We start from the raw sequence: 15,053 nt of genomic DNA, 5'->3' as shown, positions 1-15,053 counted from the left end.
CAGCCAAACAATAGTGAGATGAACTGTAAGACTAGCATTACTTTGGGGTCAGGAAAATTCTACTGGGATATGTTATGTTTTTTCTGAATTAAATATTTTCTGAACATATTCCTTCATGAAACTGTGGAACAAAATGAATAAATTATTAGTGTCATTAGAATAGATCTGTGTTAAATGTAGGTAATTATTGTGGCATGTGCCATTACCACTCCTGAATATTTCTTTTCTAAAAGTCTCCATCAGTTTTATTGTCTATTTTCCAGTTTTCCCTTCCTCTCTCTTGCTCTATTGACTGAGAGTCATGTTTGTTTTGTTTTGTTTTGTTTTGTTTTTTTTTAAAGACCAAACACACAAACCAGAACCAGAAAATCCAAAAGCATATCTGGCATGGGCCTCTCTGTGTGCTGCAGCTGATCAATGGAATGTAGCAGAGCTGTGTTCTGCTCTGCTTGTTGGAAAGTTAGGGCAACTTTATCAGAATTTAAGATTGGATCAACAGCAAATTTTAACTGATAAATATTTGCCTTATTCCTATTACTGACTCTTGCTCCCCTTACTAAGGGAGCCTTTTTTATTCTTTTTGTTCCCTGGAACTGCCTGAAAAAAATAACATGTGAAGGAATATGTTTGGCTTTAGTACATTGGGAGATTTTTGAACCAAGCTTTGTTATTTAGCAACTGTTCTCTGGTATTTTTTATCTCCCCTATCCCCTGTGAGGTTACTGTCCAAAAAGGAGTCTCTTGTGGTAAGAGTTGGAGATTTTGCTGATGAGCATCTGAATATGTTGCACAGAACAGGAGAACCACTTGCCAGCAGTGAATCATTGGTGCAGTTACCTCCTTTAGGAGTGCGAAGAGAAACGGAGGAGGTAACATGAGGTGAAGTTAAATACATCAGGAAGTGGCCTTGTGTTACTTCTGTGCCTACACTGTTGACTCCTAAAGACCCCTGCTCCATCTTTGAGGGAAACAGGTTTTTGTTTGTGAATGAGAATTTCTCCTAATGGTTCAGTATCCCTCTGCCTGCTGTGGTATAGGGACAACGCCCAGGAATGATGCCTTTATGGTAGACCTAAAGCATCTTGGGTGTGATTCATCTGTCCAGCCATAGGTGTCTAGTGCCACTTGAGGTGCCTTGCAGTATTCTCAGTAGCCATGTGGAGCAAACAGGCGTGACACGAGACTGGCAAGAGATCTGTGGCCTTCTGGAATGTCAGCTGGCCGCCAGACAGGATACCCCAGGACTGTCTAAACTGGTTTTAGATGACTGTGCTTAGGCAAATGAATCCTATCCTTTGTGTTAGGACAAACAGATTTGGACTGTATGGAATGCCTGATGTGTAGGGGATAAAGTGCTCACTAAATGATGTGGGGCATTGGCTTGAAGTATGGATTAGGAGGATCAGCTAACTTGATGCATGTGTAGTGCTTGCGGCTTCATTTTCATGCTTGACAGAAATTGTTGTAGGCCGTACCAGTTCATCTGGAATTGAGCTAATGATCCAGTCCCAGATGTTCCAAGTAATTGATGCAGTCTATGTTTGTAAGTCACTGAAGGGGGACTGGCAGTCCCCTGTAGGCACTGAGTGGGGGATGACTTGGAAAATCTAAGGAGTTTGCCTACTCACCATTGTTTTGCTTGGGCAGGATTTTGCAGTTGTCATGTTTGCAGTTTGTGATGTCAAAGAGGAACTCTTGGTAGTTCAAAACTGCTTTGTATCTATTAGCAGTACTTGGAACCAAAAGGGGTACAGGAAGGGCATGTTTTTAAGAAAAAGCTGTTAAAAACTAATTTTATTAAATGTATCAATATTAAATATATCAAAATTAAATATACCGTGTTCCCTGGTTTGATTATTGTCAATCTACAGCAAAATGTTACAGATTGGTATTTACAACTCCAGGGGTGTTAGATGTGTAAGATGTTGCTGCTGTTAGCAGTATCAAGATTTGCCTTTATGGCCAACTTTAGTTCAGAGTTAGTGCAGGGGATCCAGTTTTTCCCCTCTCTGGTGTTACTTGGGGATCTGCTTTAAGGTCAGTTAACTTCTGGTTTGCTGCTGCTGAGTAGCGCAGATAGAATATAGATCTTGTGTTTGGAAATCGGTGTCAGTGATACTGTGTTTCTTCTGTTACTGACTATGACTTAGAAAATGTTAGATATTAAGCATCACATTAATTCTGTGTATCTTAAAACCGGCTAAGGTAGAGGTTTGAGTTGCAGTAACAATAAATAAATCTTAATTTTCTTTAAAAAGAAGCTGTTTCTCATCTGCATATGAAAATCCTCTGGATTTCTCTCTACAATCTTCTCACTGGATACATCTGTAGTTACACTTACTGCTCCATGGCCACATCCCAGTAAATAGTTTCTTTTGAAGTTTTAAATATTGGTAGTACTAGAATGTTCTTTGAGTATAAAGTTTTATTATAAGTGTTTTGATCAAATCTTTTGATCTCAGAATACTTCGGAAAACAAACACAACATATTTGTGATCTGGTCCCCAAGAGTAATGCTACAAGGCACAAAGATAGCACATATATTTTGTGTATTTTTAGTTCAAATTGTGTTGTTTGTTTCCTAAGAATTTCAGTATTTAAACCTTTGTGATGGTTCAGTGTTTTGGACTTCCTGGATTTAATCATAGAATAACTTTGAATAAACCCCAAGTTTTGAAAGTGTGGTACGCTCTAGCTTCTGTTGTGCCCTGCAGGTTGGTTTGGTGGGTCTTTTACTGGAAAAATTCCTTTGACAACTCTTGAAATGTTTCGTAGGAATGCACAGCAGTTCATTGGTAGCAGTTCACTTGTTGCGTTGTGCCTGCAGAACACTGCTCTGTGGTACAGATCTCTGCCTTCCATTAGAAGAGAAAAGTTCTAGTGCTCAGGCGTTGAATCTTGTGTTTGTAGTTTTCTGAAGATATGAACAGTCTTTTTTTTTTTTTTTTTCCCCCAAAGTTGTTCATCTGAAAGAGAACTCATACCAGAGTGAGAGCATCTGTTGCTCATCAGGCTGCTTCAGCAGCTTTTGGCAGTACTAGATTCCAAGTTCTTCTCGATATGGTGTGCTCACCTCCAAAACTCTTCTTACTCAGTATGATTTAAAATGAAAACTCCGAGTACAAGAACAGTGTTGTGAGATTATTAACTGAGGCTCAGTGTCTTTCATTTATTGTGTTTTTCCTTTAAGATGTTCCATGTGTTACTAGCAATTCATACAGCTTTTTATTTTTAGTACCTTGGAGCTTTGTTGTAAAATCCTGTTTGGGTAGTGCTTTCTCAGCTGTCAGATGTATTTGCATATGTAAAATTTGATACTCTGAAAGAGTTAGGCCTTTAAAATTACCTGGAATGAAAATTATCTAGCCATTCTAGAGTGGAAAGAGTTTGCATCCTTCAGGTAGCTTTGTTTTGAAATAGCGATTAGATGTAGGCTTTTGTGACTTCTGTTGTAGAAATTTATTTTCTTTGCAGACTGTGTAAAACCAGCATTACAGTCACAGTTTGATCCTGAAGGTACAAACGTCATTGTGTTCTGCGTGTTGGCGGCCAGGAGCTCGGGATTTTGATGTTAAATCCTGAAGTATCAAGAGTTTAAAGACCTAAAAAGGGTGGTGGAAACCTCTGGTTTCTTTAAAAGACGGTAGAAAATTTTCCTGCTTGTGTTTATTTAAGAAAAAACCCAAACCAAAAGAAGTTCAGTTGCGTTATCACTTTGGCCATAATAGAATTAAAACAGATAACTTTCAGCCATTAATTTTATGTGCTTATGGTTCTGTGCTATTATTTTGGAACACTTAAAAGTAACTGTACCACAATTTTTGATTTATTTTAACATAAACCTTGAAAAGTCCAGGTAAGAGCGCCCACCTATCAGTGGTTAAGATCAGTTTGGTATATCTCAAAAAAAGAAAACCAGGAATTTTTTAAAAGCTGGGTTTCATGTGGACTAAAAAACTTAAGAAATTATTTCATTCTGTAGGTTTTTAATTCAGTGTTAACATTTTAAATATATGAAAAAATATATTCTTTAACTAGGCAGAGTAATTTGACAGTATATTCCCAGGAACATTGTTTAATATATCATCCTCTAATGTACACAGCAGGTCAGTACCTAGAAATATTTGCCTTTGCATTTTTTCTGAAATTCTATTTGCACATATTGGGGTTGAGCAGTAACTTCTACAATTCCCCATCTTTAGTACTCCTTCGTAATGAATATTTTGTTAAAAATAGAATTAATCTGAGCCATTGGTTCCCAGAGCACACTATTGTTTTGGGGTCGTTTAGATTTTTCTTCATTAGTGAGCAAATGCTTACTTTTACTGTTTTTGAAATTGTATTGCAAGTAACTTTGTTGTTTCTAAGGTTTGTTGTGCAATATTTGCTTATCATTGCTGCATTGTAGAGCTGTTGGGTTGTAATATGAAAGCCTTGCCTCTTTCTTCATTAGATTTGAAAGTGTAGCAGCAAAACCATTTTTATTTGAAAAACATGTTTTCCTTTTTAGTTTTCCTTTTTAGTCGGTTTTCATGATTCCATACTCGTGTCAGTGTTGATCTGTTCACACTGTTTAAAAATCTACAGGATATTTCTTAACGCTGATTTAAAATCACCTGTAATACTGCAGGTATCCTGGATATTAACCATTGCTATTTATCCTTCTGTTATGGTGTTTAGCTCATGGCACTTAATGCGGCATTTGGATTAATGGTTTTCCTTGCTCGAAAATCTTGATGTCTGGTTCTATCTAAGATACTGAGAGTAAAAGCACCAGGAATCAAAATGTATTCTGGCTCAGCCCGTATGCTGAGCGGGAGTGCTGTTTCCATGGCAACGCACAGGACACTGGGGGGGAAGGCTGATGCCTTTTCCCGATTTGGGGAGTTTACAGATCCAAACACAATTATTCTTACCATGATTCGCTTAAAAATCAGTGTTTTTAGGAGAGAAGGAAATAATGAAAATTGTTAATACACATCCACATGCTTCTTGGGGTGGCTTGTTCCTTTAATCGTGGAGATCCTTTAGTGCTAACACAGCTTTTGGCAAATGCTAATAAAATGTACTAACTATAGCGGCAGTGATCTTGGACACCTTAAATGAAGGGTGTTCCAGCATTCGATGGTGCTGCAAATGCTGCTGGACAAAACCTTGCTGTACCCTTTTGATGCAGGCTGCCTTCCTCTGGGAGGCTACATTGTTAAATATAGTTGACATTTCACTGGGAACAAGTTCCGAATAAGCAAAGGGTAAACTGTGACCATTCCAGAGACGATAAAGCTTTGCCATTAATTTTATTTTTCTTTTAGAACTGGCAGGTTTTAGAGCAGGTAATATGCTAAATTGGTCTTTCATTACTGTAGTGCAGCTGTGTCTCGGCCTCGCCCATTTTATTTATTGTAGGAACCGTAGACTGATACATTTTCTGTGCTCAAGCTTATAGATAAACCCTTCTCTCTGAGCGGGTAGAGAAAACATTGCATTCTACTGCTGAAATATGGTGGGGTTGTTTTTTAAGGCAAAATATTTTGTATTGAGACTGTTTAGTCACTAGAGATGAATTTCTCTCTTGATTAAAAATACACAAACCTGAAATTATGGCAAAGAGGAGTGCAAACCCCAGAATATTGTCTGCCTGTCTAATTTTTTTAACGAGGGGTTGGAATAGTGGCAAATACTGTGTGGGAATGAATTTATTTGCATGGAGAATTTTCACCTTTTCCTCTGGCGTTGGCTCCCAGAAGATGATGTCACCTTGCAGCTCATTGGTTGTCAGCACCTAGTGCAGGGAAGGGAGAGAAAGATGCCGGCACAAATCTCAGTGGTGGATCTAGGGTGTTTGCGAGCAGTTTTTGATGGAATCTTTGATTAGTATAAAGAATTTACTGCATGTGGCCATGTGAGGTGCTGGGTCCGTCCTTGGGTGAGGGGATTGAAGAGCTATCAGAGGAATGAGGCGACTGATCTGCAAGAGGATCTGTGATTGTAAGTTGAAAAATCTGGGTGGAAGGAAAGAGACAGGGAGTGCTAGTTAGACACATTGTGGGAGGATGTGTAGCAGAAAATGCATGCATGAGTAAAAGAAGAAAAAGGACAAGCATTTGTCTTTTGTGGACTGGAATGATGAAAATTATATTAATGGCTCTCCTTTTGGGAAAATATTAAGAAATGCTCAAAAATATTCAGTCTGTGTGAAGATATTTTCCTTTTGTGGGAATGGATGTGTAGGATTCATTTTTATGCTCAGTTTTACTGTGGTTAATTATGACGGAAAAATGATGTTTTATAAGAACTTAAAATGTAGAAAATGCTGTTTATTTCTCATTGTCATTTTATTCCTAGGTCAGAGACAGGAGAAAGTGATAAATACTTGCTTTTATTTATGCATTTTTTCAGTTTCTGTGAAATGTGAAGCAAAATAGTTGATTAGGACATGAAAATACACCCATTCTAATAGCTGTATTTTTATTTAATGTATCCTTTTCTAGACAAAAGCTTTGATGATGAAGAGTCAGTGGATGGAAATAGGCCATCATCAGCTGCTTCAGCCTTCAAGGTTCCGGCACCTAAAAAGCCAGGAAATCCTTCAAACAGTGCAAGAAAGCCAGGATCAGCTGGTGGGCCTAAGGTTGGAGGTAATGTAAAGCAATTCAGATTCTAATCAGTGTTCCCACAAACCTTGCCAGAGCGGGCACAAAACAGAGAACTTTGGAAGGTAATGTTTAATTCATGACTGCAGTATTTTTGCAGAGACAGAACAGTGAGGGACCCTGTTTTATGTAATTATTCATTTGTAAAGGTGTGTGCATGTCTGTCTGGTTTTGTGAGTGTACATTGAGCTTATAAAGGCCTCTCATGTTATAAATAAAATTAACATCTGGAGATAGCATTTGTGTTGGTGAAGTGAATATATATATATATATATATGGTTGTTTCTGCTGGAATCCACACTACACTTAATATATGTATAAATAAACTGTGAAATTCTGCAGTAGGTCTGTGTAGATGAAATTTTTACTGCAGGTCTGCACTGTTTCACGTGGCTGGAAAGGATTAGCCATCACCCACCGACCTCAACAGGGGTGTATATTGCATCTGAATGACTTTTATTATTATTCCTTTAACTGTCAGAGTATTGTGAAATTGGTTGTGAAAGATGAAAAATGAAGACCAAAACCCTTGACGGGATTTTTTGTGTGATATAATTTCAAAGGGGTATAATGAAGAATGCTTACTAATTATGATGTTAGAACAGGGAAATCCGCAGTTTTTTAGGGCGGGGGTAATCTAACAAAAGCAACTGTTTACTGCTGAAGAAGTGACAGCTTTTTTAATGTTCCTTGAACACCTTCTGAAAAAATACATAATTCAGTGGAAATACACCATACTTCAGGTGTGTCTTTTCTATGAATAAGTGGTTATTTCAGTCAGGGGTTTTTGTTAGATTAATTTTTTCATGTTCCTGTTCATGTATCATTCCCATATGTGATCTGCAAAGCAAAGGTGAAATTTCCAAGAAGATCCACATGGCAAAGAAGCTTGCTTTAGTATTTTCACGTTACTGAGATATAGCTAATATTTTGATAGTGTATTGTTTCTCAGTTGTGATCTTCAGAATTCCTAATAAATGAGAAAGGTTTCCATAGGGTCGGATCGACACTGTCATAGTATAACTGAGAATTGATAGCAGTGTGAATCAGAAAACACCACCTCAAAGATTTTGTAAAGGAAATGATCTCTTTAAACTGATTCTTAATGTTTATTGTTGTTATTATTACACATAATAGTAATAAGAGTAAGTAAATATAAATAAATAAGTAATATAATCTCCTTTAACCTGAAGAATGGTGGGATTTGCATGCAAGACTAACATAGTACCAGAACTGAATGCTCAGGATTCCTGTTTATTTCAGTATGTGCTTATTTTATTAAATATAAATGGGTTTTCAAGTAATTTTTTTTTTGCATGTAGAGACTTTCAGTTTACATGCTCTGCAGTAAAAACATGGAGATACAAGAGCAGGTGAAGGGAAATAGGGACAGAATAACCTCTCAACTGATATTTCAGTTTATCTAAAAGTTCAGTAGATTAAAAAAAAACCCCAAAATTATTACATTGGTTTTCCTCCTTTTCCTATATTGCCAGACTTCAAAAAATAAATTAAGAAATGAATAAGGACAAAATTTAAGCATGGCAAAACCAGACTACATTCGTCCTTCCTTGCTTTATACCATCTTCTTTCAACTCTGGAAAATACTGGGGAGAGCTTATATATGCATCTCTTTTTTTTTTATTATGTAGTGTGTCTGTAGTCAGAATTTTGAAAATTTGGGTTTAAATGTTAATATAGTGTTTACATATCCTGCATATTCTATAGCCTAATCAAGAACATTAGTGTAGGTGCCAAATGCATTTCTTTAACAAGTCAGTAATGTCATAGTCTCTCCCATAAGTGAGGAATTTCCCATAACAATATTCACATGAACATTGGCAGTGGGTCAGACTAGAGGTCTGTACAGTCCGCTGTCCCATCTGACAGTGGTCAGAAATGGCTACTAGGGAAATGCACATGAACAGGGCAAGTGTCTAAAAACACACTGTAATTATAGGGCAAAATGATGGGTTTAAAAAGCTTTATTGCACAGAGAATCGTGGTCTTTGAAGAGTCTGGTTAGGGCGCCCTGTTCTGCTTATCTTGCGACTTTAAAGGTCTTTGACCACAAACAAACCTTGATGTTCTTTCACATCTACTTTCTTTAGGATCTACTTTTCAGGTGCCTAAAGGACACCTGAGATTTTTCTCTGGCCTCAAAATTTCCGTCTCTGTGGAGTAAATGTATAGTTCTGGAAGTTGTCTGCCCTTGCTGATTTATTAAGGCTCTGCTGTGTTCCCCAGTCCCAAATCCTTCTGCTCACCACTGCATTCCAAGTCTGTAGTGAGTGGGTGTGTCATGTCTCTCCTTTCCCTCATGAGCACTGGTTGGTTATTTCAGGCTTTCACTGCTCACCTCGTGCTTCTGCCACCTGTTGGTCCTGCTTGTCAGTTTTATCCAAGTCTCTCATATATCCATGAATCCGTATTCAGAAGTTGCAGTTCATCCTTGGAGGGAGAAGTAGCAGCAGCTCCATGAACTGTGTTGGTTTTTCTTCCCTTTTCACAAGAATCTCCCGAGTCGTGTCAGTGACCAGCAGTTGAATCAAGTGCTTCACTTTTCTTCAGACTTCTGCGACCAGGCAGAATTTAGCAGAGGTAGAAATTGTGCTGAGCATAGGCTGAGCTTATTGCAAGTTCCATTCATTCAGACTGCCTTTTGCATTCCAAAGATTCTTTTCCTAGGATGTTGCTTTACAAAGATGTCTTTTCCTGTTGGCTGTAGGTGACAATAAAGTAACAGCTCTTTCCTGTCTCCTAAAGGGAGTGGAGGCTATGCTGTCTTGAGACTGAGCAAATTAAACACCTTAGCCGTGCTGTTTGCTTTCTTGCCTTCTGACACTTGCTGAATTAGACCTCAGATGCATGTGTGCTTGGCTTTTCATTATACACTCCATGGAGATGTTTCTTACTGAAGAAATGGTAACTCCACCACAGCCCAGATACTTTTTGAAGTGGAAGGACCCATCCAGTATGCAAAGTAAGAATTTTTCATTGTGTTGGGCACTTCCCGTTTAATGTAGGAAATGCACTTTAGTGACATGGGAAATGCAAAGCCATTGTCCAGGAAGGCAGGTAAAACAGGTATGTACCTGAGCACGAGCAGTGTCCTGCTTGGGATGGAACTCTCTCTTCTTCTGCTGGGAATCACACTACAAGACATTTTCCTGTTGGCAGTGGGGATGGGAGAGCTTGAAGAACTGATGGGTGTGATCAAGCCTGTGGAGCACAGCTTGCCAAAGAAGTATCAGAGCAGGCAGCTGTGGTGGTTTACTGCCCTGGGAGTAAGGAGACCAGCAGGCTTTCTCCTCTGACTTTACTGCTTGGGGGTGTGCAGACACTGGCCTTCTTGCTAGTGATGAATGAGAAGTGGTAGGTCTTCAACTTAATGGGCAGTGCTTTGTTTGGCATATTTTTTATTCCATGATCAATACACTTCCCCAAGTTAGTCGTTTGCCAGGAAGCACATGACTTATCTACTTACTTCTGACACTCTTGCTTTCAGCTCTTCGTTCAAGTGGCAGAGCCTCTGGAAATACCCCTTTGCTCTAAGGCCTTCTAACTGAGAATGTGCACTCTGTGCGTTTTGCCCTTGCAGAAATGGATAGTCCTGGGCTTTTTCTTGGCAGTATGGCAAGCAGCTTTTCAATTGTAAGGGGGACACTATAATTTACAGTAGGAAAGGACTTCAGCATGTCAGCCAAGTGAGTTCTATTCCTGTCCCTGTGCTGTTTGAGATCTCTTAGAGGTGTTTGGCAAGTTCTCTTGCAAATGTGAGATCCCTGTTCCAAGTCTTCTAGGGAATTGCTTGCTTTCATACTATTAGGAAGCTTTATATAATCTGGATCTTAATAGGAAACCTCAGTCTGAGCCTCAAGAGGAAGTCTGGCCTCCTCTCCTTTCCCGAAATGTAATTTTAAATAATTAGTTTTTAAAATGGATTAAAGGTAGGAATGGTGATAGTTCAACAGAACCATGTGGCATTTGGAAGAAATGCTTGCTGATGAAACCCAACCACGGCAGAAGTTTGTGTTAACTTTGTTGTGTGTTTTGCGACAACTTCTCTAGGGCTGGAATGTTATTCTTAGTGTTGTAATTTTTAACAAGGTGAACTTTGTACTTTTTGCAGTTGTTTTCAGTAGGGAGACACTGCACGATGTATTTCAATCTATGGTTCATTAGCTTTTTTAAATCTCTAGTGTATTGGCGGGCTGGCGTTATTATACATTGCGTCCTGTTTCACACTAATAACATTGTTATGCTTTCTGAAAAAACCTGTGTTGCTGTAGGATGAATCATCCACAAACAAACCAGCAAAGGGGATGCTATTCATTTAAATGTCAGACTTTTTGTAACTGCTCTTTAAAAAGATAATTTGGGAGTAAGAATTTTGCTGATTCCAAGTGCGAAGTATATGAAGTGAAATCCAAAGGACACACATTTTTGTTGTTTTTATTTTCAAGAAAGTGTGCATGCAAAAAGCTTTTTTAATTCCCCAGCATAAAAATTGTGATGTTGCCACCTTCACTTAAACTGTTCAAAGGATCTGATCCTCACTGAAGACTGCAGCTCTGCCAGTTTTAGGTTTAATGCTGGCGTTATTTGAAAGAACTTTGGTTTAGAATGGTCCTAAAGTTAAGGAAAAAAAGTCCCTTTAAAGTTTGATGATTGCCAAAAAAAAAAACTTTAAAAATATCTCCTTTTAGGTAGAAATCAAGTAACTGGAAAACTTTGGTGAACCAGGTGAATAGTCTTGGCGAAAGAAGGCTGTGAGAAGTATAGTAACACCATACATGTTTTTTGTAACTCCAGGAACTGAAATAAACTATTCCAACTTTAGGAAATTTAGGTTAGGTTTGTGTATCTGTCTACAGTGTGTTCTATCATCATCATTATCATTCTGCCTTTTTTTCCTTCTCAGTAATAGCCATACAATAGCTCTTTGTCGAGGAGCATTAAAATGGTACTTATTTGCTTTTCTTTTAGTTCTGTTTCCTAGCAGAAGACATTTTGAAGCACTTAGAGGCTTTAGTAGGAAACAGTTTAATTGGAAAGGCTCTGCATAAAACAAATGTGATATGGAAAAATAGATAGATGACATTTTAGCCAGTTGAAGTTAACCTCATTAAAACTACATACTGTAGTTAAGAAACATTTGTGTTAAAAGAGCTTCAATAATTATGGAACTGTAAATACGAATTGTTAATGAATAGACTTGAAACAAGATAGACTCAGGCTCTCTGTATCGATTGTCTCCAGACTCAAGAAGAGGGTTCTGGGTTTACTAAATAAAGGTTTTGTAGTAATCAATACCCACAGGGGTTTTATAGCTTTTGAGTTCAGAAAATAAGTTCAGGGGTCTTTCCTCTATTATTTGTTTCACCCTCATTAAGTGATTGCCCAAGTGCTGTATTTGTCATATAAAATAAACTAGGATTTTTTTTTCCATACTGTTTTTTTATGTGACATAAATCTACTTTGAAGTAATACTGGTCAGCAAAGCATCCCTGACGTTCTGTGGCACTTGGTTTCCTTTTTTGGTTTCCAGATTGTTGAGAAATTTGAGGATTTTTCTTCAAAAGCCCAGCTGAAATCAGTCTCTTTGTCTTTCTGAGCAGCCTTTGAGATTAGCCTTGGATATCAGTCTGAATCAGAGGGTTTGCTACAGAATGCCTATTTGCTTACTCTTCCCCACAGTGAATGTCAATTAGCTTCCATCCCAAGAGATCCTTGCCCTTGGAATTTCTGCTTGCAATCCTGTAGTCACGAACTGCAGCTTTTTTAACCTAACCCAGAGTTTGGGGAAGTAGGAGGACTTCCAGCTTTCTGGGTTCTCTGAGAGTTGTTGGATTTTGCTGTTGTTTACTCCCCTGAATGGCAGTCCAGGTTAGGGTTCTCTCGCACATGATTGGTCATCTGTTCCCCTTGGCCATTAGAAATACTGTGCAGTCACTGGGTTTTCCATTCCTATGGCAGATCCTTTCCCTTGCAGCTCACTTCAGCAGGAGCATTGAAGAATCCACCTTAATGAGGAATCTGAATGAAAATAAACATGATAAATTACAAATAGATATGTGAGTACACACCTGTACATACACCTTCAGAGAGTGTGTCCATACTGCTGCTCATTAGTCTTTGTATTCTGTGTGCCACCCAAGTGATAGTTCATACTGCTGTATTTTGCACTTAATTTCTAGAAGTTTCAATTAGATTGTAGGATTCCTTATGCCGGTATAAGCATGATATTGTATCAAATAGTTTCCTATGGTAGTCTAGAAGTCAGCTTATAAGTGGCTCGAATAGGGAGAGAGTAACAGTGGAGCACAAATGAAGAGATCTGGAGATAAGGGCACAACACACAGCGTGCAACCTGCTTTTGCCGTCTCTACCCTGTGTTCTGGTCCCAGACATCTTACTGGCAATCGTGGTCATACCAGACAGGGATGAGAATAAGGAAGACAACCCAGCCCTTGTTTAGTTGCTGACACAGAGCACTGATTTTTTAAAAACAGTAAGAAGGGGAAGCAATTTGTTTGTATTTTCCTGCGGGTGAATCTAGAAGGAAAAAGAGGAAGGAGGGAGCAGGAAGATGGACTGAAATCAGCTGACCCTGCTGCTTTGAGTCCTTATGGACTGCAACTGTGTTGAAGATTAGGCAAAGACAACCATTCCAAAACATACCTGCGTTGCTGCTTTGCAAAGTAGCAGGTGTGGTTCCTCTTTATAGGGTGATATGTCTGTGTGTGGGAGAAGTGTCTTTAAAAAACCTGTTTCATTTTAAACAGTCTATTTAAATAGTTTCAGAAAAGAATGCCCAAATGAGAAGTGACACCAATGATGAAAATTCTGTTTTACTGAAACTATTACACCACAACTCCTCCAAAGAATTACAGTATCCCAAACTATTCTGTTTTGGCAACAGAAATTACAGATCATACAAAGGAATTGTGTTCCTAGTAATTTCTGTAATATAAAATAATTAGTTCAGTTTTCCCCGTTAAGGTGTAAAACTAGGAACAAATTAAAATGTAAATAGGTAATTAGAAAGCTGTATTAAAAACTGAAAATAAGACTAATGCTATCATGTTCACAAAATTAGCATAACTTCAAAACTCACCTGTTGAAACTGGATGAACAAACCAGTCTCAAATGTAGGTTCTTTTAATTATTTAAGAAAAATGAGTGCCAGTAGCGAAAAGAAACACATGAGCGCCTTGAATGATTACCACGTGAGCGTGAACACTGTGCAGGAGTTGAAAGATGACTGTAGGAGCTTCCAGCTGAGTAGAAACCAACAATAATCAATTTGAGATAAGCCTAAAAGAAGTCAGGCATCTGTATTCTTGCTGCTTATTGAACTGCATTTTTTTTCCTTCACATCCACGGTTTGGTCTTACCTAATGTATGCTGTCCAGACCTTGTACTAAGTAAAACACTATTAATATTCTTTGTTGTATAATTTTCTTATTTTTTTGTGTGCTTGATAAATGCTTATTAATTGAATTGACCTCCGCAGCATGCCTGTGAAATGAAGAGGTAGTATTAATAATATTTTATACTTATGAAACTGTGTGCATCGGAATTGAGGCTAAAATTGTTGATACTGTGCATTCGGTATTAGGAATCAGCTTCAAATACTACTGACTAAGTTTCTCGGGGCATGTAATGCTCAGTGCATAATTCCAAAGGTATGTTCATGCTCAAGAACAGCTTCAGATTTTAAGGTATGCATGCTGGTGCAATCATCCTCAGTCCACATAGGAATTATTTTGTGCTTCCTCTTAGTACAGGAGTCCTGTATTTGCTTCTGACTAAGATGTCACACCTCATGGGTTGAGATGTGCTATCCTTATAGTTGAACACCTTGCACCACCTTCTTCCTTGTCGGCACAGCTCACTCCTAATTTCTACTTGTCCCTCCTGCTCCTGTTCTTTCCTGTGTTGAGTAATTGTATGGAGAGATCTGTTTAGCGTCTCAGTGTGCTCAGAGACAGCACATTTACTTGTGTGGAAATTTCTGATCGTGTGCAATGTCTCTGGCATGTAGGAGGAATGTTTTAATGGAACAGACGCAATACAGGTGGGATCTCTGGGGAAGTTCTCTAACCCTGTCTGACAGGTTTCTGACATAGGCAGAGAAAGTAATGAATACAAGGTATTGTCAAGGTATTTGAAGATATTTTGCTGTTTTGTTTAGTTTGTGCAGCTGTTTCAGCTTGAATGACTTTTTGGGTGCCTCAGGGACAATGACTCTTGGCATTGGAGGAGCTGAGGTGGACAAGTCAGCTCAGCATGAATGTCAGTCACTCAGGATAAACATGACAGAATTCATCTGTTAGTTTCCTTAAAGTGGGCTTTCTAGCAAATGCTTTTCTACTCTGCTCAAAGTCTCTTGGT

At 38.4% G+C, this 15,053-nt stretch overlaps 1 protein-coding gene across 36 annotated transcripts in view; it reads left to right on the top strand.

Moving 5' to 3' along the window:
• The window catches only part of CLASP2 (cytoplasmic linker associated protein 2), a 144,821-nt gene that overhangs the window by 47,937 nt on the left and 81,831 nt on the right, over positions 1-15,053 (top strand). For 31 of the 36 annotated variants that reach the window (XM_027891374.1, XM_027891212.1, XM_027891233.1 and 28 more), the window contains one exon: positions 6,492-6,638. In XM_027891374.1, the coding sequence (XP_027747175.1) occupies positions 6,492-6,638 (147 nt within the window). Of the gene's footprint in view, positions 1-5,763; positions 5,989-6,491; positions 6,639-15,053 lie in introns of those variants that run through there. The other 5 variants (XM_027891470.1, XM_027891461.1, XM_027891443.1 and 2 more) reach the window with 1 other exon arrangement.

This window comes from Empidonax traillii, unplaced genomic scaffold (assembly GCF_003031625.1).
Source record: "Empidonax traillii isolate 1590-97213 ecotype Southwest subspecies unplaced genomic scaffold, ASM303162v1 scaffold14:size4059594, whole genome shotgun sequence".
NCBI lineage: Eukaryota > Metazoa > Chordata > Aves > Passeriformes > Tyrannidae > Empidonax > Empidonax traillii.
This window is presented reverse-complemented; position numbering and strand designations above follow the sequence as displayed.